Source organism: Dermacentor variabilis, chromosome 3 (assembly GCF_050947875.1).
Source record: "Dermacentor variabilis isolate Ectoservices chromosome 3, ASM5094787v1, whole genome shotgun sequence".
Lineage (NCBI taxonomy): Eukaryota > Metazoa > Arthropoda > Arachnida > Ixodida > Ixodidae > Dermacentor > Dermacentor variabilis.
Window position 1 is genome coordinate 112,260,329 of NC_134570.1, and position 26,701 is coordinate 112,287,029.

Here is a 26,701-nt window from a genome sequence, read left to right on the forward strand (position 1 = left end):
TTCCCCGTTACAAAAATTGTTTCTTAGTTCCAACATTCAAATTGCTAATTTCCTTTTTCTTATTATCCGCTTCATTTAGCCAATGGATTCATGGCCGATATAACCCACGGTGGGTATGTGCTACGACCTTTCAGGTCAACAATGACAACAAAAACAGCAACTAAGACGCCATCAGTGCTAAATGCGCGACCATGCATGCGCAATTAACTCTCTCAATAAACTTCAAAGAACGATAGTTTCAGTGCTTGATTCTATGGTGGAGCGGGTCTCCTGTGTGTGTGTTTGCAAAGCTTATAGTGAACCAATGTTGGCTTATTGCAACAATTCTAATGTCTCGTTCAATTACGTCTGGTCATGTTGAGCTGACAGGCGCAGTGCATATAATGCGCGCCAACGATCGTGTCTGCAAAGTAACAATCTCAAACCAAATGCCGTTTGCCCTTCTCCTCGTGGGCGCCGCTCTCCCAGCTGGAGAGCCAACGTCGATCGCGCAAGTGCGCCTCCGTACATGGTATATAGCGCAGGACGTCACCTGGAATAAAAAAAAAAAACACTTTAGAGAAAGGAAACTCTACCTTCCGCAGTGGTACGAAAATGAGAAACGGAAGCGCATGGAACTTACGTGGGAACAAAACAGATGGAGCTGCTCAAACGGAAAGCGTAAATGCAATTTCTTTAGTGCAAAATCCAATATGGCTGCTTTTTACCGGCGCCGGCAACGCGTCCCTGCGGCGTCCGCCAAACTACGGCGTCCGCGATTCGCGTGGCCAACGCCGTAGTAGACGCCGCGATGTCTCCACCTGTCTCCACGCTGTACGAAGCGGCGGCAGAGGAGGAAATCGAGACACCCTGGGGCAGCCAGCCGCCAGAGAACGCCCCTACTCCCTCGCCTGCGAAGTCCCTCAATAATTCTTGCTCGCCTGACCCTCCTCGCCTCGCGCGCTACAGGAGAGGGCACGCATCCGGCCGTGATCCTCGCTCGCGAGATTGAACCGCGTGCTCCGGCTCCCCTTCACAAGCTTTCGCTCATACGGAACCTCACGGCGACGGCAGAAATGCGCCTGGAGCGTCCATATAATTGCTATCGCAATAATACCGAGCGAATACGTTCGCAAGTACGTCTCGCGAACGCAGACGCTTTCGAACGTTTGCGAAGGTCGTAGCGGAGCGCCAGGACGAGCACGCAGTTAGCATTACTGTATATGACAATATACAGTAAATCTACGCATAGTTAGGCTGCGCATGCCGCCTTCCCGCAGCCAAAGAGGAAAAATTGGAGGACGCTTAAGCTTCGCCTTCAAGAGTGGAACGCGATAGCGTTCCCGTCGACCCGCCAAGGGGTGTAAGACAATGGGCTACGGCGCAGCAATCACTTACGAGGCGCCCCGCATCGGACGCGGTGAGCGTCGAGCAACGCAGCGTTCGGCGCGGCAATGAAGCGTGCGCCTGAGCAAGCGGAACGAACCAAAGAACTCGGTGTCTCGGAGGGGGAAACGATGCACGCCAGCCAAACGTCGTGATCGGCACGGACAGAGAGACAGACAGCTAGTGATCTAAAGAAAGGAAGGACGCTTGATTCTGCAACCCGTGAGAGAGAGGAGATTCTTGATGATGGGAAGGAAAGGTTGGGGTAAAGTGCAGCGCAGTAACTGTCTCTCAGCAGAGGACACCTCAACCGCGCTGCACAGGGGGTAGGGAATGAAAGTAGAGGGAGAGAAAGTGCACCAGAAACAGCAGCACGCCGCGGAAATGTGGTGGAGCTAAAGGCGGTCGGCGAGGCCGACAGCCTCGGCGAATGTCAGGAGCGCACGTAGTAGTGTCCTGTATCGTGAAGGGCAGCCCGAGGGGTGCAGGAGTTCAGTCACGGTGTCGCACGGCAGGCCGTGCCCACGGCAAACACGGGCAAGGGACGCGCGCGCGAGCGAAAAGTTGGGGCACTCACAAAGCAGGTGCTGGAGTGTGTGTAGTGATTTTAGGATGAAAGGAAGAGAGAAGTGCAGTGCCGTAACTGTCTCTCAAGGGAGGACACCTCAACAGTACTGCACAGGGTAAGGGGAGTGGGGAGAAAAAGATTAGAGAGAGAATGATAGAGAGCGGACCCACGCCCCGCTGTACCGGCCGGACTCGACTCGCTCGCTCCTTCGAGCTCGATCGCGCCGCAAAGGGGAGAGGGGGCTCCACGCAGTCGATGCGCGAGGGAGCAAGGCGAAACGTCGTCAGGGGAGAGGGAGTCCGGGCGGCGACGCGCCTCGCACTGGTCCCCGCACAACCCCAATGCACGCGTGGCGCGCCACCTGTCGGGGCAGCGCCGTACATTCAGAGGAGGGGGTCTTCTGTGTTTGCCGCAAGATGGCTCTGTGTGCGCGGAAAGCGCAGAAGAAATGTAGCGGAAACGCACTTCGCTACTCGTGTAACTGCGACTTTTGTAAGTTACATGTTCATAATTACCGATATACGCCGCAGTATAACTTTCTACGGCTCGTTTCTAAGGCAACACCGCATTCACTAGAGGCGCTTTTGTACCGCTTTGAAGCATGTCGAACTTGCGGCTGAGTGGTACCGTCTCCGTCTCACACTCCGGAGACCCTGGTTCGATTCCCACCCAGCCCATCTTGCAAGTTCTTTTTTATTCATGAAGTGCCTGCCGGGATTTATCGCTCACGGCCAACGCCGCGGACGCCGACGACACGGCTTTTCTGCGACACGAGCTCCTTAACGCTGTCAGTTAAAATAGTATACACACAGTCAGATGGCGCTCGCGTCATAACACCAGCGCCAACTCGCGGCAATTCCTGATATGACCGTTTCGTCCAACACTTTCAATACTATGGTGGTTATTACTACTCCGCAACTACACAGACTACCGGCACCGAACGCGCTACGCGGAGAGGCCGCATTCCGAGGGAAATGAGCCATGCGGCGAAAACAACCTCAAGGAACGCAAGAGTCGAGCGTCCCATGTGTTGGCAGCGCTCCTTTATTCCAAATGTAAAAAAGCAGACAGGGCTCGTGTTTTGAATGCTTTCAACATGGCGAAGATGACTAGGTCTCGTGCGGTGATGGGGAGAGAGCTTTTCAGCCATCACCACCTTTGTAATTAAAACTAATTACACACAGTGCTTCAAACCCCATAAGCAATGGCTCCAACGGTGACGGCCACATTCGCCGCGCCCCATCACAGCGCTACTCCTGTTTGGAAAGTTTCCTCTCAATCTTTTCCCCTGTCGGCACAGCAGCAGCCAGGGGAATCCGATGACACCCTGCCCATTGGATGGCATCTCATGATCTGTACAGTGGTCCCTCATTAGAATAGTGCCCCTGATGGCAATTCAAGGGAGTAAAAATATGTAGCAAAGAAAGTTAACTAGTGGTTACTACTCCTAATTCCAGACAGCCTTAACCACCTAGTTTTAGCTTGATTTGTAACCTGTGGTCAGAACCTTTTCTACTAGCTTAACGCCCCCCTGCGCCCGAATGTCGAGGTGCTGTCAAATAGGTGGGAAAGAATGATCAAGAGAACTGAGCGTGCAGGAGTTTCAATGTTGCTCTCAGTTCAACAATATAAAAACTTCAGCAATGCTCCACAGGGAGCTTAGGGAACAACTCCAGCACAATGCATACATATGCTGACCACTGCATATCTTACTTTGAAAAAATTTTGTCCCTTTTATTTGCCACATTTACTCAGCCTCTCTCACTACATCATAAAATATTGTTTACTGACAGAAAATTTTGTTAATAAACAAGGTGTATATGAGCTGAACGCAGCCTGACAGCACATGCACTGCTACTTTCAAGATGATGGCACCATACACTACAATCACACTCGGGCCATTTCTTCAGAACTCCAACACACTTGTGACGATTTGGTGGCAACCATTCAACCTCACAGCAGAAAATAAAGTCACAATTGAAATGCGTGTATCATTCAATATGTTTATTTTTCACTGTAAAATTCAATGTATGCATTGTTTTCTTTATTTTTTTTTACTTTCAATGTTCTTCGCGCAGCGGTGCGCACACTCTTTTGCCGGGATGCACACAGCACTTTGTAAAGTGCCCAGAGCAATACCACCTTTTTCTTTTCCTTCCTCTTGTCCACACACACAAAAAAGGGGCAGACTACACACATTATAAAATGCAGTGTGGGCACATTTTCTTGTGTTTTTGCTTCACACGATGACCCAGAAGTATTTACCATAACCCACAAATTCAACAACAAACACAGTCACAATTGTGGTGCAAGTTCCTTTGGGTCATAACCAATTGCAGGAAAAAAAAGAAAAAGAACAAAATGCTTACGACTATAAATTTGACCAAACCCAGGCGCAACTCAGGTACCTTCCTTACATGAGAGGCCGTGCAAAGATGAGTAAAACTGCACGTACAACAGGCCTGTGGCCTCCGTCCATCATATCCCAAGTGAACCGGCTGGAACTAAGAGAACAACACGCTAAAAAGAAAAAAAAAATCACAATGAAAACACACTCGTTACAAACTAGTTTTATGGTACATCCTGCTGCACTTTGCTAGCACAGTGAAATACCACGCAAATGTGCTATGCAGCTCAAGTGACCAGTGTGACCTGCATGAACCAGGAGACACAGCAGAGACGCAAGAAATACTCATCAAATGATTACTCTGCCCGCAAAAAGAGAAGAGAGAGAAACAAGGGGAGGGTACGCAGTGTACACTGCTCTGTAGGGAGCCATGTGCCTTGCAGAGCGGCACATAGGATGGTGATATTTCTCTGGCAGCATGACACAATTAAAACTCTGCATCGACAAGTGCTTAAGCAATGCAAAATATACCACGGCAATCTGTATTTATATAACCAATAAACGATATATATGCTTCTGCAGCAACACAGCAGTATTTGAAAGGCAATTTACATCCAGTGATACTAACAATATATGATGCAAGTGATGGTTGTGATAAAGCACAGTGGAGGAAGAAAAAGAGCAAGAAAGATGACACATTCTGCACTTCAAAAACAAGAGTCCCATGTGCGGGAAAAAAAGGCTCATGCTATGCATGCGAAAATTCGGTGACTAAGACTGATCCGAACAAAAATGGTGATAGTCTCTTCCCTGCTGGCCCCGCAGCTTTAAGAAGCTGTCTGCTACAATGCCTACCTGGAAATCTCTCCCTTAATTCACTGTATTTTGACCTGCAGCACTAATTTTTAAATAGCTGCAATGAGCACACCGGCATAATAAAGGGCAACAAAGACAACGGAGCAACATTGCTATCGAGTGAAGTTTAAAAAAAAGAAAACATATATATGTATACATATATATTGACAGGACAGGGCAGAGACATGAGAATTGCATACTTGCTTTCCCACCTGACTGACCGGGCGGAGACGCAAGTGCACAGGCTTTTGCAAAGACATAAAAAGGACGAGCAACAGACATGGCATCGCATGCTCCACTGAGCAGCCGTGCTGTCGAACCGTGTTACCACATTTCGCCAGTGCAGACCTAATACCTCGGCACAGCATCTTCCTCGTACAAACACTTGCTCAGCACTTCATCACAGCGAAGCACACCCCAACCTGCTCACAAACATCCACCACCAGGCCCACCCCTACGCGCTCCTTTGGGATTTGCATGGCTGCCTGCCAAAGCCTGGCTGCACTTCCCTCTTCATCATATTTACAGAGAACCAAACTGCACGTCCTTCTGTAGACAGCACTGGTCCGTTTGTGGCTGTAGCTCAGGGGGCGTCGTTCGCTGCCGCACTTATCAAAAAACATTCGCACAGACAGGTCATGGCTCGAGCAACGCTTGCAGTGACAGCAAAAACCAGGACTGGTGGGCAAGGTGCGCGCTGTCCTACAGATCACTACACTAGCGAGGCTAGATGGGCAAACATAAAAAAAAAAGAGAAAATTCGCTGCATGGTGCACACTGCAGTCCCCACCTCTTCAACACTGGCGATGCCTTGAAGTACCGAGATGCGGTGAGCAATGGGCATAGACAGAGGACGAGCAGACGGAGGAGGAAGGAACGAAGAAAGAGGGCAAAAGCGAATGGCGGCGACGAGAGTTTCTTCGCACTGGCAGCTCTTGGCAGACGCTGCACACCCCCCACTCAGAGGGAATGAGCCATGTCCTCTTCCTCCCTATCCCATTCAAATGTACAGGTCTTCCTGGAAAATGCGAGATGCCAGGAAGGGGGGGGGGGGGGAGGAAGCAAACATCTGGAGTCAAAGAGAGCACTGGAGGAATGCTGTAGACAGATTCTGTAGCACTTCCTGTGGGAAAGCTTCAAGGGTTTTTAAAGAACTTCAAAAGCTCTAGCAAACCATTTTCAGAGGCTAAAAGCAGCATTCCACTTGACAGCTTTTGAGACGAGACGTCATCAAAATAACTACACGTCTTTCTTATGGCACAAGAACAGACATACATGTAAAAATGTTCCCGCTTTGCCTAAAGTTTACTCGACTCCACAGACTTGCCACATCTGAAAATTTTTCTTTTCCCCTTGTATAATTTCATGCCTCAATGTTCTTTTGTTCTATTCGTCCTTTTCATAACGCTAGATTTCGAATAGAGGGGTGCTTCAATGAGTTCCAATGCTACGGAACTCATTGACGCACCCTGAGCCCCAGCAGTAACAGTCTAGATCAAAGTGGAGCACTAGGCAAGCACTGAAGGGGGACCCAAAAGTAACAAGTTTCTTGTTTTTTTACTGAGGCAGAAGACACATGCCCCTAGGTGCCTGTACTATGCTATCATCTATGTCAGATGGCCAAGCAGCGTCCTTGTGCAATGTGTCGTCTCCTCACAGCATTGCTTTCTTCGAGTCTGCCAAATCTGCATCAGTTTTGTAATTGGTCGACATCAAAGATCAACATGTGTTCATCAAGTTTTGTACGCTCTTGCGAAGTTATTTTGATATCAAAAAAGTTTATTTTAAGTACGCCTTGCAAGGTCAGACAGTCAAGCAGTGTTTTATGCTGACGTGCCCAAGCGGTTGTGCGATGCAGTTAGAAGAAAATGCTGCAATCTGTGGAACTCGGATGAATGGCTTGTGAATCAGAATCAGGGTTACGTTGGCGCGCCTCTCGGTCGTGGCTGCGCGTGCCTGCAAGCGCGGTTGAGAGCATATGCAGCCGCGCGCTCTGCTTTAGAGGTAATCTGCCACGTGTGCAATGAGTGGGCGTGCCGAGACGGCACGGCACCATGTAAGCTGTCTCCCCACGCATTTAGTATTGAAGGTTGCGCAACCTCGAGTTTTGGTGACCCGTTGGCGCGAGAGGCAGACGAAGCATTCACTCCCCGTTGCGGGCATTTTCATGACAGCACCGTCCCAGTGCCTGCGACCCTATCAGTTGTGGGGTTGAAGTGAACACAAAAGCATGGCTGGCTTCACTTAATTCGTACCGCCGTGAAAATATTGTTGACCTGGCATGAAACTGTATCATTCGTTGCCGACTCTCAAATTCATTAAAATTAGTTGCTTTCTCATTCAAATTTGTTGTTTTTTTTTCGGTTGGCCGATAATTCGGAAAGTTCTGCGGCCCCTTTCCGTGTAAGAAAAATCGTGACTGTACTTATTTGCATAAAAGGTCGAATTTCAATACAACGAAATTTCGGTATGGTGAAGCAAATTGCCGATTTTATCTACTTCGTTATATCGAGGTTTAACTGCAATAAGAAAACATGTTTTGTAATGCACACTAAACACATTAGTTTTTTTACAAAATATAACTTGTTCAACAATGTCAGGCATATGTTGCACAACCATATACTAGAGTCTTGGTGATTCAATTATGTCCGATATGAATTTTGAGAAGTAAATTTTTCTCAAGTCCTAGTCCAAGTTCATAGCTCACAATGTGCTAGATTTCAGTTGGTTGTTTGTATCGCCTACAGCTGTGCAGAAAGCAGTTTGCACCAAGCCATTGTGTGATCCCCAGTGGAGCCGACAAGGAAGCGCTGGTGCCCAATGCAATCCTGTTGCCACGGCAACCTACGTCATTTAGCTGTAACTGCATGCCCGTGCACCCGAAAAAAAAAAAAGGGCTGTCATCAGGAGACGGCAATCACATGTGACCCAGTCTTCTCGCATGAGCAATATCAGTGGCATTCGTTTCCATGGGTAGCTCTATAGCTGCATTCACCCACTTCTATCATCTTCGGTGCCCGATGACAACTCCAATGTAGATTCGCTGCCGCAAAGTAAACAGATTAACAGAGCTAAGCCCGCCCATCTCTGTTTCTGTCCCCTCAAAGTGAACATGGCTATGTTATAGCTGCAAACTTGCCGATATTAATGATATTGTTCATTATTGATACGGAAGATACTGTTTCAATGCGCGTAATGTACTCACGAGAAGAAAGAAAATCTAGTTCGGCTTGCTCCGCCGGCCGCCATTTTTGTTTTGGTGTCCCGCACTGCTACAGCGGCAGCCGCCTGCTTGCTGACCTGTTGTCATCCCGCAGCAAATGCGGGATGAAAAAGATATATTTGTTTTCGCGGGAAATTTAACCTGCGTAATGATCACACCCCTGAATTTGCGTCAATTTTTTTTACAAAAAAGTGCGATCATTATGGGAGTAAATACGGTATTTTCGAAAGTGATCATGCAAGAATACAACCCAAGTTTGTCGTGCACATACGCTTGCCTGTGACCTGGTTATTCTGCACTCCAACCGCTGTCACGCTGTCGCTACAGATGGACAAAGGCACCGTCAATGCATGCACCAAATCTTCAGCCCATAGCAACATAACTGAATGTCTGGCAGTTCTGTCGTGTAATCACTGCCCTTGTCAGGGCTGACATTGAGGGTGGAGTTGCAGCCACTTGAAACTACTTGAAGGAACTGCCCGGGATCGTGTCACTATTTAAGATGTAAATGAAAAACGCTGGACACGTGGAACTCGCACGACAAACAGCAAATGCAGTCAGTGCAGCCTTTCAAGACCAGGTGGCTCAGCTTGGCTTGTCCTGCAATTTAGGTCCGACGATTATTAGATCGACTAAGCTATGCTAGTTTCCGTTTTGAGGAGGAATGAGTAACGCATTGAAATGAAAATATAGATTGCTTTTTCTTGTTCATGTGGCCACATTGCCACGACGTCATGCAGGCGGAGTTTTAATATCGGGCGGTGTGCTGTGAGGTGTTAGAAACTTCTGCAGTTTCTGCCAGAGCCAGACCTTCCAGGACTGCCGTGCGTTAAAGGACCCCTCACCAGGTCTGGCCATTTTGAGCTGACAAGTGCAGAGCACACAATGCGTGATAATGATCGTGTCTGAGAAGTATTACGTTGCTATGCACCGCAGAAAGATCTGAAATTTTAAACCGAACAGCGTTCTTCCTGTCGTCGCAGCCACCGCGCTCTAAGCCGGAGGATCACTTACACGTGCTAGTGCGCCTATGTATACATGCTTGTGCTGTGACATCGCTGGTGGTGACACATGACTTTCAGAATTATTCAATGCAACATCTGTTATTTGTGTAATATGTTGCTTGAATAAACAACAACGAATTAAAGCTTAGAGAAATAATTAAACAAATAAACTGAATGGCTGCATGTTTTTGTTTATTTAGCACCGCAGCAGCAGAGATGTACTTCTGTTTCGTCTGATTGTTCCCCCGTCGTGCAATCACGCGCGTAGACACCGAAACTATGTCATTTTCTACTAAGTACCAGTGTGGGATTATGCTCTGTGATGCGCTTGTGTCTGCTTCAGTATTCCTGTAGTAATAACTTATACCCCTAGTCAAATGTCCTCGTGCACAGTGTGCAAAATCGTGTGCCGTGTGAAACGAGACAATCAGAACAGCTCGCATGCGATGCCATCAGCGAAGTGCACTGCACCACAAAAGAAGCGAGGACAGAAAAACCAATGAAGGCGGGGGCCCGTGACGTTAGGAGTCACGTGATCCTCGAGGTCCGGTATGGGAGAATGCAGGGAAGGAATTTCGCTTGTGGAGGCGAGACGGTATAGGGTGTCTCGCTCGGCAGTTGAGCTCACCTCCTGAAATAATGGGTTCGCGGCACTGAAATATTTCTATCTCGGCTACTAATGCACTGATTTGAAAAAAATTTGTGACAGACCGCTCCCTAGAGAACGCGTAACAACTTCCAGCATATAACAGAAGTTTGCTGTGTGGCCTGGTGAGGGGCCCTTTAAAAGGGCGCAGTGGTGGTGGTCAGAAGTGCGGTTACAGGGTATCTAGCACAGCCGACAGCAGGTTGACGATTTGCTTTTAGAATTTTTATTTTACAGAATGCACAATTGATGTTTTCTCATAATTATGCAACAAACTCACAATGTATTAAGCGGGAATGTTGTGAGAACGACAATGTATCAAAGATGCTTCTAATACATAAGTGCCCATGAGCCTCTTGCCAGGATTGGGCTTTAATGACGTTGCACTAGGGAAAGCATATGAATGAGGAACGTATCATTGGCGTTCTACGGTAGGTACACTGTTTTGGACGACAGAGTGGCAAAGAGCTCAAATTTAAACTATAGGCTAATAGTCTGTAGGACTCAGAAACCAAAACAGCCAAAAACCGTATGTATGAAATGAATACTGGGGCAGTTTTCTCAGATGATTACTTTGAGATACAGTCGAAACTATTTACAGAAAAAGCTCCTTTATCAACAACATTTTAATTCGAAATAGCCGCTGCGGTCCGTCCAACAATGTATTGAAAGCAATATGTAATGCATCCCGCTAATTCACACTGAAATCTGTACTGCCACCGATAATTCGAAGTTCGCGTCATCGAGGATGGGGAGAACGCTAGTGCACGGGAGCACAAGCACATTGGCGACGATCATCGCCGTGCAGCTTTGCTCTTTCCATCTGTGGCCATCTGTTGGAGGTCGGTTCTCTCCCTTTCTTAAGACAGCACTGTGTGTTATTTATTTATTGCGGTAGCAATAGTATGGAGATTCCAAGCGCATTTCTGCCGTCGGCGTGGGCGTCGGCGCTACCAGGAGGTTCCGCATAAAGTCCAAAGGCGCCCTTGGACTTTCCGTATAAAGTCCAAGGGCACCCTATGCTGTACTGTATTTACTCGAATCTAATGCGCACCTTTCTTCCTATAAAACAGGTCCAAAAATTGCATGTGCATTAGAATCGAGTACGACCCTAAATCCGCGTTACCATACCGCCATCGGCGTTCGGAAAATTGCCGCCTCGTATGCGCTTCTAGCCTAGCTGCCGTAGCTTCCTCCATGTGCATACCTCCATGTTGTATGTGTAACCAGGCGCTGGTGTAACCTAGTCCACTGCCTGCTTCTCCTGTTTTCTGCTTTTATTCAATCAGCATAGAAGCACTGAATGTGAAGACGCACCGAGTCCACCATGATGCCGCAATTAAAAGAAAAGTTATCGTGTGCGTGGAGACGGACGGTAATCGGGCCGCATCACGGTGTACGGAGTTCCCGAAGCTTGCGTGCAGGACTGGCGCAAACAGATGAAGAATATTTTCACCAGCAAAGCAACAAGGAAAAGTTTCAGTGGACCGAAGCAGGGCTGCTTCACCGAAATAGAAGAGCTGCTCGCGGAATATGTGCAAGAGCAGCGAGCGGCACAGCGGCCTGTGACGACCGATTTGCTCAAAGTACAGGCGATGCAGTTAGCTCTACAGAAAGGGCTATGCGGAGTGACTTTAAAGCGAGCAGGTGCTGGCTATCAAACTTTATGAAAAGAAAAGGCTTTTCTCTTTGAAGGCGAACAGGGATATGCCAAAAATTGCCCGAAGAATATGATGAGAAATGGCACAGTTTTCAGCGGTATGTTTTGAAGTTGCGCCATAGAAACGGCTACTGCTTCGGAGAGATTGGAAATGCTAATCGGACGCCACTCTACTTTGACATGCCTGCCACCACAATCGTTGAAAAGAAGGGGGCGAAACAAGTGCGAGTTTTGTCTTTCAGCCACAAAAAAACTAGAGTCACCACAATGCTTTGTTGCACTGCGGATGGGCACAAGCTGCCCCCGTATCTTATCTTCAGATGGAAAATGCTCCTGAAAGGAATCGTGTTTCCGAGCGGTGTGATTGTGCACGCAAATAAAAAAGGTTGGATGATCCCAGACTTGGTCGCTGACTGGATTGATAACGTTTGGCGGTAGAGGCCCGGCGGCGGTTTGGGTCTGCGTGGGATGCTTGTGGTCGACGCGTTCAGGTGCCACCTTGACCAGCGCATCAAGGACAAGCTGGCTGCATGCAACACGGACCTTGTCGTGATACCCGGCAGCATGACGTCGCAGCTTCAGCCGCTCGAAGTTTGTCTGAACAAGCCAGTGAAAGATACAATTTGCGCGCTCTACACCAAATGGCTTGTCAGTGGCTACCCCGAATTCACGCCCGCCAATAAACTGAGGCCATTTTGATCTCTGAGGGTTGTTCTTCTGCCTGGCTGTCCTACCACCATGATTACATTACGAAAAGTGCAAACGCTACGTGTTAACCAATGTGTGCGCAATAAGCTGGTACGGTTTATGCGGCTACAAAACGCATTATGTTCCATGGCCGCTAAGTCGGGGATTTGACGTTACTACTTTTAAAAAGAAACTACCGTTTAAGCGGGTACGGTTTAACGAGGTTTCACTGTATGCGACTGACTATTGGTACAGTGCCAGAAGGCAGACAGGACATGTGTAATTGTGTGTCATATAATCGAGGAATTTCACGCATTGTCTCTATTGCGAATTTGGCGAGAATACACTAGCCCGTCATAAAAAACGGGACATCACAAAATTGAGGGATGCGTAACCGGGGTTCCACTATACCGTTGAAATCATTTCTTTTTTCCCTTTAAGTGCCCCTTTAATCAACTTTCGGTGTTGCAAGTTCAAAGGTAAAGCTGCCCCCTTTGCTCACCGGCAACCAGAGCTGCACGGAAGGGTGCTGGTGGTGGTGGGGGAAGGGCCGCCGCCAATCAGCAGCACTGCTTCTTCTTCTTGTGGCCACCGGGCTTTAACCGCAGCTTGTCCTCGGGCACCTGCTGCCGCTCCTTCTGCTCCTTCTTGCTCTTGAGCACCATCCGTGTAATGGCATTGAACATCTGCACGCAGGAGCACGCAGATGACACACATGGGTACAGTTCTTGAAAGAGCAGTGCCCCGCTCCAACACTAATCCAAAATCAGATCCAGGAGGGAGGAGATGCCCAGTGACTTGACTGTTTGTTTAGTGCCAGACCTCTTTTTACCTTTGCTATCACATGCTTGTGATAGTGCTTTAAGCAGCTCTCCCCTTAGCTCTGTCATGGGAAGAGACTGACAGTCGATTCTAGTACATTCGCAGTACAGGTCAGGCCATTCCATTTCACTAAGTTGCAATTACTGATGAACTGAAGCCTGCTTCATTGTGGGTTAAGTAAACAGCAAATGTCCGGGTGTTCCTGTAATGCGCGTACCGAAGGACCCATTCAATCTTTCAGCATGAACAAACAAAGTGCCATTCCTAGTAGAAACAGAATTTATTCTGCAAAATTATGCGACTATCAAGCTGCTCTTGGAACAGCGATTATCAAAAGCCTCTCTGTTCTAAGTATGAGGAGTTCATTAGCTACGATTCCCTGATAACACAACAGATATTGCTGGGACTAGTGTATAGTGGTGCCTCGCAGATCAAATTTTACTTGGTTCGTGCGCAGAAAGGACATTAAAAAAAGCTTTGTCAATTTGTTTACAAAGGACAGAGGATGTTCAAGATCCAGAGAGAGGTAATGGAGGATGAAGAAAGGGTGATTATTTACACTACTGTATACAACCATTTGCACATTTAGAAACACCTATTGGGTAAGTAAGGGCCCCTCGGTTAACCCCTCTTCTCGTTCATTACGTAACGAGTGTATTGAATTCAGAAATATTGATGCCTTCAGGTAGCACGTGTGTTTATTCACCAGATGTCTTCCCCCCAAAAGATTACGTACTTGTGATGCCTGTGGCAGAAAGGATGTTCCCCATCTGCCGCCAAGGTTTAAGAATAAAGGTTTGTGATTGGCGGCACTGGCTAACATCCCCAGGTTTAGTTCTAGTAGTAACACATAAATACCCTGGAAAGTGAATGGGGAGATGGCGCCGTGGTAGCTCAATTGGTAAAGCATCACACGCGTAATGCAAAGTTGTGGGATCGTTCCCCACCTGCGGCAAGTTGTTTCTTCATCCACTATCAATTCCATTAATTTATATTTTCTTTATTTCAATTAGTAAGTACAAGTAATCTTCCCCTGTGCTGTCCTTGGTGTCTTTGTTTGCTGGCTTCTTATGATACGATTAATAAATATCGGGCCCCTCGGTTAACCCCTTTTCTTCTCGTCTATTGGGAAAGTGCGTCCGTCTCACACAGCTAGATGAGGCACCAGTCACTGCTGCGAAAGCTTTCTCCTATATCTGTCCTGGCATTCCTTCAATACCCAAGACGGAAGAATTGGTCTAAAGATCACCTGCCTCTTTCCTTTTTAGACGCATTTCAGAAGATGAGATGCCAGAGCAAGGCTAGGCGGGGTAAAATGGTGGATTTACCCAATTCTAATGTGCCCCGCAATCTAACATGCACCAACTTTTGTAGGCTCAAAATAAGAAAATAGAAGTGCACCAGAATGTAACACACTGCCGATTCTTAAAAGATAAATCCATCAAACCCGTTTATCAATAATTCTAATAAAAGTGGTCGTTATATCAGTAGTTCGTGATAGTATATGGATTTGGATTGGATAAACTTTATTAAAGGTTTTGCAGGAGGCGCATCAGTGGACGTCTCCCACGCAGGGACTGACAGGAAGTACCTGATGGCCACTGCGTGGGCCTGGTATATGGACACACCCTTAAATATGCTCAAAAATTAACTGCATCGAAGCTGGCATCAGCACTTAAAATTCGGCAGCACTTTGGTCGGAAAACCAGATTCTCAGTGTAATTTTTGTTCCTGGTGTGTTCTCGCACCTAGCTGCAAAGTTCTGTTAGAAATGTCTATCTAAAGAACGAAATGTAACGTTGTGTAGTGCTTTTAAAATGGCACCCGGTTCAGATCACCTGTCATTTCGAAACTGCAAGCGCAACTGCCATTTTTTTTTATTTCAGAGCTTGTAATACATTTTACTATGAGCGGGACATGACTGTATTCTGAAAACGAGAGCGAAGCGTTCTAGTTGGCTGGAAGCATAAACTTTGGATTGTTGTATTCATATAGGTGGTTGTGTAGTTGGCTGGAAGCATAAACTTTGGATTGTTGTATTCATATAGGTGGTTGTGGCCAAGTACTGCACCAGGGTGGCCAATCCTGCTCTGGTGAGAGAGTGCGTTACCGGTTCTGGTCACCGGGATCAGGCCGCACTCCAGGCCTGTTTATGCAATTTTATCAACACGCAGATTTTCTTCTTTTTTTTTATCCGGTGAAAAATTCGAACCACGATCCTCTCGCACGCGAGGCGGTGCTCTACCTCTACGCCATCATATTTTATCATCATAGGACACACCACTTGTCATTGTTGTATTTTAAGTACATATATATTTTATGCATGTATAAGGCGACTGATTTTAGGCCCCTTTACAGCCATGCTACATTCCTGGTCTTGAGGTACCATTGTTAACTCACTGCACCATGTGTCTGGCGCTCTTTGGCCAGAACTGGCTCTTGCACCGTTAAAACCCATTTATCATCATCATCATCAACTGTCTAAGTATGCGTACGACAGTGTTCCTGGCCCTGTGCGCAGATAGCGAGCTCCGCACAGTGCCAAGTCACTCAAAATCTTGCGCAAGTGATAGCGTCCCTGGAAGTTATTGGCCAAAAAGTTGAGAACAATATAAACTGCCAGCCGCCTTCTCAAAATCATGCCGTGATGGTGGCTGTACCAGTGGTAAGAGTTGCCGCAATCTTGGTGGCCAGACCAAAGAGGCTATCACCATCACAAAATGGCTCTGTTGATGACTTGTCTGACAACTCTGACGGTAGGCTGTTGCCAATGCCACGGATGAGGTTTTGGTTTCGTATCCGATTGTATCACGCAGGCAATTTTCGGACCCATTTTTTCAGAAAAAGCTGCATGTTAGATTTGGGTAACTACAGTAAATAAGATGTCAAGGGCAGACTTGCTCTAAATGTTGAAAGTCACAATGCTTACCTCTTCGACATTGATGTTCTCCTTGGCGCTTGTCTCGAATAGCTGTATGCCCATCTGGTCAGCAAAACGCTGTGCGTCCTCTGTTAGCACTACTTTTCTACTTGGGTCATCATTCTTGTTGCCCACTGAAAGGTCACAAAAGTAAAGTGATTGTATAACTAAGCTAGTTACAAACTACTTTTTATTCTTATACGTGGCTTGCTTCACAGTACTGCAGACTAAATGTAAAACTTCAATGAAAGTTACCACTGTTCCCTAGAACGTGAATTGAATAGAATTCAATTCCGGGGTTTTACGTGCCAGAACCATGATTTTATTAGGAAGCATGCCATAGTGGAGGACTCCGAATAAATTTTGACGATCTGGGGATCTTTAACATGCCTTCAATACATGGGACATGGGCGTTTTCACATTTCACCCCCATCGAAACGCGGCCGTTGTGGCTGGCATTTGATCCTGCAACCTTGTGCTCAGCACAACACCATAGTCGCTAAGATGCTGCAGCAGATCACTACAAGGAGTGCACGATGCAGTGAACAACACAATTTGTCAATCCTTAGAAATTGTGAAAAAAATCATGCTTAGCTGCAAGTTTAGCTTTTAACTTGCAGTTCTAAGGCATGGTTTGAAAGCATTCCTCTGACAATAATTTTGTTGGAAAAAATACTGTAATAGTAAAAGCTACAGGCAGACAAAGTGATCAACTGCACTGTCATCAAAACTGCATCTTTCCTTTACTGCTCCAGATCATCTTGGACCAGTGACCCGCACACCCAATGTTCCTTTTCACTTGGTACAGCCAGTACTAGTATTTGCCTGCGCACAAACTATGTACATTGCTTAATTTCCGGAATTGCAGGTCTTTGCATCCAGGACAGCCTCTAATAACATTCAGCAGAATTCATACCCTTTTCCCTCTTCCTCAACACACAGTAGCAAACCAAAGACATTCTCTGGTCAACCTCCCTGTCTTTCCTTTGCTTTTCTATCTCTCTTTCAGCAGGATGAGTGGTCTATAACAGCTAAATGTTAGGCAAACAATGGCCTAGATGGTGAAGAATCAATGCCTACACAACCTACTAGTTCACTCGAGTTATCAAACGCAGTGGTGTGCGAAACCTATAAATGCCGCAGACGATTTGACAGACTCGCAGGTAATTCGAGGACTTGTCTAGCCCTCTGTACTTCATGCAAAGGTGTGGGAGCAAAATGTGTGTCAGATTGAAGTTAGTGCGACTAAGCAATACATTTGCAGCTGCCACGTTAGCCAATGTCCTCTTTTTTTTCAGGATCAATGAAAAGTACAACATTCCAGATCTTGTCATCAGGACTTCTTGCAAGTCAATGGCAGCGGCTCGCTGGCTCTTTCGACTACAGGAGACAGTTGTCACGGATGCATTACCACAGAACCTTTGGCACACCCTTGAACTTTCATCTAGACCATGGGCTCTGTAGAGCGTAGTCTCGAGAAACACTGGTATAAGCTGCGATTATAGAGACAGAAGGACAAGAGAAAAGAAAAAGCCCAGCAACAGCAAAAAAGATGCAATGAGGCAGTAGGAAATTGATAAAATACTAAAACAAATGATTAAACGGAAAAGGAAGGCTGTCATTAACATAGCAGGTCACTAACCGATGTCTAAAAAACTAAACAATGGATTATATTGAAAAAGAGGTGATAAGCATGTGAACTCCCCCCCCCCCCATAAAACGGGGTAAAAGGGGCAGGGGGGGGGGAGATTATCAAGTAGACATTCAGACCAAGCAGCCAAGGTGCAAACGAATGAAAGGAACAGTTGATGACAGAAAACACTGGTAAAGAACCAATAGCCTGGTTGTGATTCAACAGCACATACCCAAGATCCTATTGACGACATCGCAGTTCTGCTCAATCTCGTGAAGCCAGCGTTTGACATTGGCAAAGGACTCCCCATTTGTGACATCGTAGACCACGACCACACCATGGGTACCTCGGTAATACCTGGGTACAAATGAAAATGTCAAAGCCATGCTCTGACTGACACTTGAATTAATTCTGTGAGAGAAAACTTTTACGACTTATGTAATTAAGAGCTCTCACATGAAGACCTTAGCTGCATCTACTTTCCACAGAAACAAATTCCACTTGAATAATTTCTGTAACAGTGCACAGGGCTTTTACAGCAGGCCTCTTTTGAGGTCGCTGCTCAGGGGCCCCTTGCTTAGCTATTGCTGTTTCCTAAGGAAACGCCTTCACTGCATGAATAAGCAATTCAATATTGATAAATGGCACAAGACAGTAGGCACCAAATGCCGAAAGTGCAATAAATATTTTAAAACAATATTTTCGAAATAAAGAACTAAATTGTAGTTGAAAGGGCTCTGCTAGTATTAAAATCAACTTTTGGTCCTGTGATGACACTAGTTTTTACAGTTTTCTGCACTGCTGAGTAGAGAAAGAAGTCTGCAAAAGTTTGAATTACAATATAACTAGCAACCACTATTCGATCCAAGCATAGATTGTGCTTCACTGCACCAAGCAATCCCACGAGAGGTCTGAACTCGGTGAAAGCGTGGAATACAAGCGAAGCGCCAGGAGGGACTTACGTCGATGTGATGGTGCGAAACCGCTCCTGACCAGCTGTGTCCCAGATCTGCAGCTTCACTCGCTCACCATCCACTTCGAGTGTGCGGATCTTGAAGTCTACCCCGATGGTTGTGATGTAGTTGCCTGGCAGTAATTCAGCAAGCACAATTACTCAACCGTTCAAATGCCGGCTCACATTTTCCGACTCAAGAAAGCCTGCTACGGCAAATAAATGGATTACGAATGAAACAGTCTGAATACCGGCCAATAATCAGGAACATTTTGTTTGAAGCTGTTCAAATAACGGTGTCATTCATTTTCACATACCAACATCACAGGTTTATGTGGCAAAGTTGTAACTAAGCGTCGGACCTGCCTTTCTGAAACCGAGCTGTCCCATTCACATTCCAATTGACCATGATGAAACCCATCCATATGGACTCCAAATATGAACTTATTATAGCAATTTTGCAGGAGTAACACACAAACTGTCCTTGCCTGCCAATGGTGATCGACAAATCGGTTGGTGCCATGTGATACAACATGCCTGCAGATCTACACTGAGTAAGAAATGTGTACTGGGCACACGAAGCATGCAGCCATGCAGCTGTTCTTTTCTAGGCTGTTCATTTATCTGCATTAATCACATTTGCTCCCATGTGTCATTAATCTATTGTTTTATACACTTTCAAAATACTATATTATGTTTCACTGACTTTTATAAAAACATGTGTCCTTGGATTCTGTAGCACTTATGGCTGCCAAATATACTGTAAGTGGGCAAAAATATATATCACCATGGTACTAAGAATACCTTCATGACGTAACTTTACTGGTAAGACAAAATGTACGTGACGACACTAAAATTGATAGGTTTTTCTGTCACCAAACAAGCCAAGGAAACAAGTATGCAACGTTGTCTAGCCTGCACACGACTCCATACATACGACAAAGAGGCACTTTCAGTGATTGACAGCTCCCTTTCATGCTAGCACTGCAGGAGAGCTTTGTCAAGGCTCGCACGAGGGGTTTCAGCTTATACACAGTGTGGAGGAGTTGCCAAGCAAGAGTGAAGAAGAATAAGTAAATAAAAGTAAGCGTAAGCTACGGTCGTGCTCTGTTGAAAAATCAATGATGAGATCTGTCAGCTAAACTGAAAGCGCAGCCATCACACATGCTGAATGCAAATTACAGCTACAAATTCAGCCAAATCTCTGCATTGCTTGTCAGTTTTATAAAATGTTTTTAGATTTCAAGTCCAGAAACCTCCACTGATAAGTCTCTGACAAACTTTCCATCCATGTTCAAAGCAAAAGGCATGCTGCTTCTAGAAAGGTAAGAGAAGACAGCACTGTACCCCATGGGAGCATTTGCAGAAAAACAAGATCATGCAAGTTAAGCTTACATAGCAAAGGTGACAACACTATTGCTATGTTAAATGGACCGTTCCACATAAGCTCACACTGCAAACCTTCTGAGCCATTCGTTTTAAGACTTGCATGCCTTCTTAAATTACACATTATCGCAAACGTATACTACAAGTTTAAAAAAATAATATTATAGCTGGTTTGGATAGTTCAATGCTAGCTATGCTATCTACGTTATAATTTATTGGTCAAATGCTATCTACATAGAAAAAAAGAGTGTGCCCTCAAAACCTGTAATGCAATTAAATCATTAATTAGCCGAAACAATAAACCTAACACAAACAAAACTGCCCAACGTCAGTATGTAAAAAAAAAATGAAGGGTATATAAGCTTTAAAGAACCAAACAACAGCTCTCAGTTGAAACAAAATATTATGGACTAGCAAAGCTTGGAGTGAGTTAGGGTATACCAAGCTTGATGAGTTGGACCTATCAGTCCTTCAGCATTCAGAGCTAAATATCTAAAACACTGTTACAACTAAGCCAGTAAAACAGGGTTGGTATATTGCTGACATTCTGACAACTATGTGTGCTATGATGGTAGAGAAGAATCATCAAAGTAAGCATTTCTAATACAGTGAGTTTGGCACTGAAAAGGCTCCATTATGAAGTAAGTACTGCAGCCTTTAACAGAAAGGAACACTTCTATAATATGGAAACTGTGGCTAAACAGGTACTACATAATGAAAGTATGAAAGATGTAGTTGGTACTGAGTACTTACTGATGTGCTAGTAAGCAAAAAGAAAAAGAAAGAAAGAAAGAAAGAAAAGAAAGAAAGAAAGGAAGAGGAAAGTTAAACGGAGTGTCAGAAAACGTTACACAACTGGGACGTACCTGTAAAAGTGTTGTCAGCAAACCTCAGCAACAAGCTGCTCTTTCCAACTCCTGAAATGACAAATGGGGTGGGATCAGATATAAAGGCTCAAACCTTTTGTGCGTTTACTAAGGGAAGTGCACTACCAGGCAAGAGCTGATCAGTTCTGCTCTGAGAAGGTACCAGTAAGTTGAACACCTGACAAATATTGGAATATGCTAGCGTTGCGTGGCTTCCGGGCACTAAACACAACGTTGTCACGCCTGAAAGGGTACAAGGGAAAGCCGTGTGATTTATTTTCAATCTTTACAGGTGAACGGATTTCCCAACCGAAATGCCGCAACTCGCTGGCCTCTCAACTTTGTCTAGGTGAGCCAAAGTGCACAGGCTGAAATTCTTGTACTTATAGCTGAACCATAGTTTCAGGCTAAATCCCAAGTTATTCATTACACACAACACTTTCAGGCAAATGCGCAACAAACATAAACTTGTCCTAGAGAAATTTAATTGTACTGATAAGGTGTTTCACTTCTCTTTTCTTCCACAAGCCGTTAGAGACTGGAATTTCTTGGATGAATTAATTGTTGGTCAGCCAAAGCCAGAATTGTTTATTGAATTCGTGGAAGAGGTCGCTTGTCACAGGTGCTTATCATGTTGCTGACTGGCTTTTTCTCGGGTTGTCTGCTGCGTTGCCTGCCTGAGGAAACTTATCGATATGCATTTTGTTAATGTATTGACTCCCACCCCTGTAATTATCCCTGTGAGGGATTGACAGTATTTCAAAATAAATAAAAAGCCTCAAGCAAGGAGAACAAGGGCAGGTTACATATATTACATAATAAGCTAATAAGCAAGGGAAATAAAAAGGACCTAAACACCACACTCCATTTCATGCATAGCACAGGTAATGCTATGAATGCTAGAGAGACTTGTTCACTGCTCCCCACATTCATGATCGGAAAATAGTGCATCACACATGAAAGAAAGATGAGGGTACGAGCCAAGTAACTTCATGTAACGTTAAGTCTCGTGCTTTTATGTCACAAAATATGATGTTATTGCTACAGGGAAAATGTTGCTGATCTGAACCTGTTTACCACCGAATGAGCTGAGTGACATGTTCCTGCAACCGGCGCACCCAGTGCACCATCTTGTGCTCTCAATCAAAACATAGTGTGCTGTATACTATGATGTATATGTATACTAGGAGCACATAATGTGGCCCTTGCACTTGCTGCATCCTTATGCAACCGTCTGCACAGACATCGGACGAGCCAGACAGCAGCACATCCCTTTGTCACCGCTGTCAGTGCAGAGGTGCTGCCAGCTACAATGCATACAACAATGCGATCCTGCTCAGCTTATAAAAACTGAGGAGCCAGAATGAAATGTACTGTGGCAACCCTGTCATAAACATGTAAATGGAAAATCTAAATGTTTCATGGTGCTAAGCTCTTAAACTGGTGTGAAGTGGTTGAAGAAATGCGTTTACTATAACACAAAGGCCTTAAATGAGTTGTCGAGAGGAACAAATCGTCGAAGAGAACTGCAAGATGGTATAACATTTTGGCCGATTTCTGAGTGGCGTGTTTATGTGAAACGAGCAAAAACAGTCAGCGGAACGAATCAAATAAAGTCAACAGATAATGAAGCCAAAGAATGCCCAATGGAAATTATCTGCTCTCTTTTTGTTGACTGTAAAAATAAATACAGATGAGAGTTAAATTATGTAATAAGTTTAATAGCCTTAACAAATGGACATAAAAGTGTAAGTAAGCATACACAACTTTTGCCACGAGTCAGAGTGTAACAAGAAAGCTTTACATGATGCATACAATGAGTGCTCTGCTAGAACAATGACTGCACTTTGATTAACACTCTTGTGTGATAATGTATGTGTGTTTCAAACCTAGTACTGGGAGTGTTAGCGAGCACCACCTGTGGCTGCAGCTGTGGATGTCAGACATTCGTTCAACTGCAAACAATTGGCAAACAGTTATTTCGAATATGAAGTTTAACATAAAGTGATAGATCAAGCTGTAATTTAAATTTAATTCTATAGGTTAATAATAAAAGAAACGACTCATTTCCCTCATGCTTTCCACGGCCTTCAGAGCCTATTGGCTTCACATAGTAATTGTATGAAAGTCGCAAGAGGGAGATTTACAGTGCTACACATGGTAAGTTGCTTCACTTTCCAAATTTTTAAAAACTTATAGCGCTCAAACTGAGCCAGAGATATTGCACAAGGAAATGAGTCACTGGACACAGAACAGATGAAATGAGGCTTTCATCAGAAAAGATGGCTTACAACATTAATCTAATCAATGTGTGCCTACACTGCAAGAGTAATAAAAATTGCCAGTCTGACATGTTTGGTATCAGACATATTTTGGTGAACGATATATGCCCCCTGTGATAAGCAGGCCCAGAGCAAACAAAGTGCCATTATGACTGATATGAACCAACAAAGAACACAGGCGTGTCATTGGCCTTAAATTGAAAGGCTTATCTTGTACAACAGTAGTGAGTAGAAGGATTTGACTTGCATACCATAAGCGCAGAGCCAGAAAAGAGGCTGCTGACATAAGTGACAATAAGCTCAATTTCCTAATACGGCATGCTCTTTAGATCCCCCATGAAGTGCAAAACTTCCAACTGTTTCTGAACAACAGCAACATTAGCAATGAAGCTACACAGCACTTCACATCGATAAACACTGCAGAACTGTGCCATTCAGCTGGCTTTTCTCTCAAGCCCACTAATAGAATAATCATATATCCTAAGACTCTAAGATCTCCCTTGCACTTTGCGGTGCTTGCGATGACTTTTGTAAAAACAATAGCAAGGTATGGTATGGAATTAAAAGAAAAAGAAGAAACCTTTGGTATGGTTCACCTGCAGAAACAAAACTAATTTATTGTAGTTCAGCAATGGTTTCAATGCTTCCAAAATGAGACCACCACAGATGGCATTAAAGGGACACTGGAGATAAAAAACTACTAAGAGTTGTGAATGATGAAGTATTCTTAGAAAACTTCATCTTCATTAATTTTGTGCCAGTAGGCCATTTATTAAAAGAGAAAATAATGGCAAACATTCAGTTAAAAAAAAATATTTCATGTGGGAATGACAGCTACGGTACGTTATGGATTAACTAGGCCTGTGTAGGGGGGCTATTCTGCGAATGTACACCTAATGCACATGTCCATTTCGCCTGCTGATGGACTTCTGATTGGCTGGGCGGGGGTATGCGTCAAAAGGAGACAGGTGCCTCCAGCTAATCAGCACTTCAGCAGCAGACGAAATGGACATGTCCACTAGGTTGACAATTGTAGAATAGCCCCCCAGATGACATCACATTCCATGACGTGTCTGTGAGGTGGAGTGGAAACTTCCAATGTGGTGGTGTCACCCGCCTTGTTCCTACTGGCTTATCAAGCCTTCTGCAAAGGCAAGAGTGGCTTTTTTTTGGTATTATAGAAAGCTAATTTATTAATAGAGCTCAACTTTTTGTTTTGTCTTTAGTGTCCCTTTAAGGGCTCACCACTTTGTGTAAATGCCAGATGCAACCAGCCGTCGTTTGAAGTGAAATATGTTTCGAATGCATCATCTCAAGAAGCAGTTTTGGGAAGTACAGAAAGATTGAGGTGCTCTAAAACATTTTATGAAACGTTTCTTCTCCTCGGTGCTAATTTCTTGCAGTAGATCATTGCACAGCCAGCGAACACGCAATAGCATCTAAGTGCTGCAGAATCTCAATGCGCCCTGCTCAGGTGAACCAGCAGAAACTACAAATTTTATCCATAGTCACATCACCTCTTTTAGCTCTGTTCGAATGCCTAGTGTACTACTACGAATATCAACATACAGCATATATGCCTTGCGGTCATTTGTTAAAGTGATAAGGATTGCATGAAAGCTCTAAGCGTAGCTGGAAGCCCGTTGCCCTTTCAACATTAGGACTTGAAACCACGATCGGCTAAACTTAACGTGCGCGCAACAAACTGCACGGGAACGATTCCATAAGCAAACGGTTTGTCTCTTTCAGTGCGTGTCATCGGCACACGCACGCTGCGTCGGGCAAAGAATTCCTGTCTTGTCCAAGTGCGCAGGACCACACACAATAGAAAGTGGGGCACGTCGAACGAACGAAACGCGTCGCTGAAGAATGCCGGCGGCCCGGAATAAATTTAAGCTAAAAAAAAAAAAGAAGAATCTAAACACGCTTCTAAAAAGGCGAAAAAAAAAAAAAAAAAGCGGCGCCGCTGTCATCGCCGGACGTTCGAGTGATTCCGGGAACCCGAGGGCGCGCGAGTTTAGTTACGCAGACGTGGGCAGTATACGAACCCGGCCCCTGTCGAGCAAACGTCTGTTGACGCGTTCTCGGTGCGCTACGCGATAGCTACGACTTCCGAGTTCACAGCACAACTGCTCTGAGTCACATGTCCCCTGAGAAAGGAAGCGTGCCGCAAATGCCCGCACTTGCATCACGCTGCGGCCAAAATGACGTCTTTCCTCACCGCTTCAAGCGAACGAACCAACTCGTGCAACACAGGCGTCATGTGCTGAGCGACGCTGCTGTTTTTAAACCGGTAGCTCAACCCGACTCCGCAGTAGTACGACTACGACCGATCGAATTCGGTTAACGGCGCCCAACGACGGCTCATCGTACGTGTGCAGTGCTTTTTTGAAACGACGTCAGCGCGGCACACAGAAAGCAGCAGGCACACGCACGGGCGGAGAGTGAACCTGCCAGAGGCTCAGTGCAAGGCGTTCACGCTCCCATGTGGATCACGCCCAGCAGGCCAGGCCGCGGCCACTAACCTCGGCTACCCAAACAAACTCTGCGGCGCATAACTTTGCTTTTCTGGCAACCCGATGAAACAAGCGACCACAAAAACTGGCCACCAGAGAGCTGTTTTATTTTCTTCTACAGATGCGACGGCACGCGCGTTCCGCAAGCGCGCTTTTTGCTTGGCGCTACCGCAACACCGCCAATTTCGCCAGTCACTATGCTTAATTGAGCGTGCAGAATGCCAAATGAAGCGCGCGGTCATCGTCTGCGATCGGATTTCAGGCAATGAAAGCGCGGCAGTAGACGCAACACCCCCTAAACGCAGGTGTCTCGGCGTTGCTGCATGCTCGAAGGATGGCAGATCGCAGTCCGTAATCGCTACGGTGACCCAAGTCCACCGCGGCGAAACAACCGCTTTAGCAGCACACGACATTTCAAATGTAAGATGACAAACGACACTAGGAGAACTCTTGTTTTAGACTGTGAAGATGAGCAACACGGTGGCGTCTAATGATTCAGAACGAACTCCATCAACGGAGATAAAAATATTCAGAGATAGAGTGCTTTCATGTCGCTGAGCGGCCAGTAGATGTACGATTACTACTCGAACCTTTCGGCAGCGTGCCGCACGATCACGAAAGATCAGTGAACTTGGACGTGACGTTTAAGGAAGCACTGATGTGCTTCAATTGGGGCACACCGAAAGAGAAGTGCACTTTTTCTTTCGCTCATTGCAAGCATCAGAACAAATCGGCATGAACTTTGTTCGCCTTTGGAACGGCGACAGTCACGGCAACAGCATACTTGAAAAGGCTACTTACCGCTGTCTCCGATTATTAGTAATTTGAATAAATGGTCGTATTCTCTAGCCATTCCTAGGATTCAGGCGTGGGAGATTGGAAAACAATTTCATAAACGACGTCTACACGGGCCAAATGGGCGTACAAGAGCGTTACCACGACAGGGGTGGAGGCGCTGGCGTCGCTCGC

General features: G+C 45.6%; 1 protein-coding gene across 2 annotated transcripts; it reads right to left on the reverse strand.

Moving 5' to 3' along the window:
• Positions 1-3,922: 3,922 nt before the first annotated feature.
• Positions 3,923-26,698, reverse strand: Rab35 (RAS oncogene family member Rab35). Of its 2 annotated transcripts, none has more exons than XM_075686201.1 (7): positions 26,534-26,698; positions 20,935-20,985; positions 18,693-18,816; positions 17,963-18,087; positions 16,107-16,231; positions 12,858-13,041; positions 3,923-6,149 (listed from the first exon to the last, which is right to left on the reverse strand). In XM_075686201.1, exons 1-6 carry the CDS (start codon positions 26,583-26,585, stop codon positions 12,916-12,918), a joined length of 603 nt encoding a protein of 200 aa, XP_075542316.1. In that variant the 5' UTR covers positions 26,586-26,698; the 3' UTR covers positions 3,923-6,149; positions 12,858-12,915. The 2 variants fall into 2 exon arrangements, with proteins under 2 accessions (XP_075542316.1, XP_075542315.1); XM_075686200.1 differs by having other exon boundaries at positions 3,923-6,153; positions 26,534-26,697.
• Between the last annotated feature and the right edge of the window lie 3 nt (positions 26,699-26,701).

Excerpts from the sequence above, each read along its gene's own strand:
- Rab35 (XM_075686201.1), bottom strand. The coding sequence starts at position 26,585 with ATGGCTAGAGAATACGACCATTTATTCAAATTACTAATAATCGGAGAC. Across the intron at positions 18,817-20,934 it reads TGCTGACAACACTTTTACAG|GCAACTACATCACAACCATC; the intron begins GTACGTCCCAGT and ends AATTACTGCCAG. Across the intron at positions 18,088-18,692 it reads TTTCGCACCATCACATCGAC|GTATTACCGAGGTACCCATG; the intron begins GTAAGTCCCTCC and ends ATTTGTACCCAG.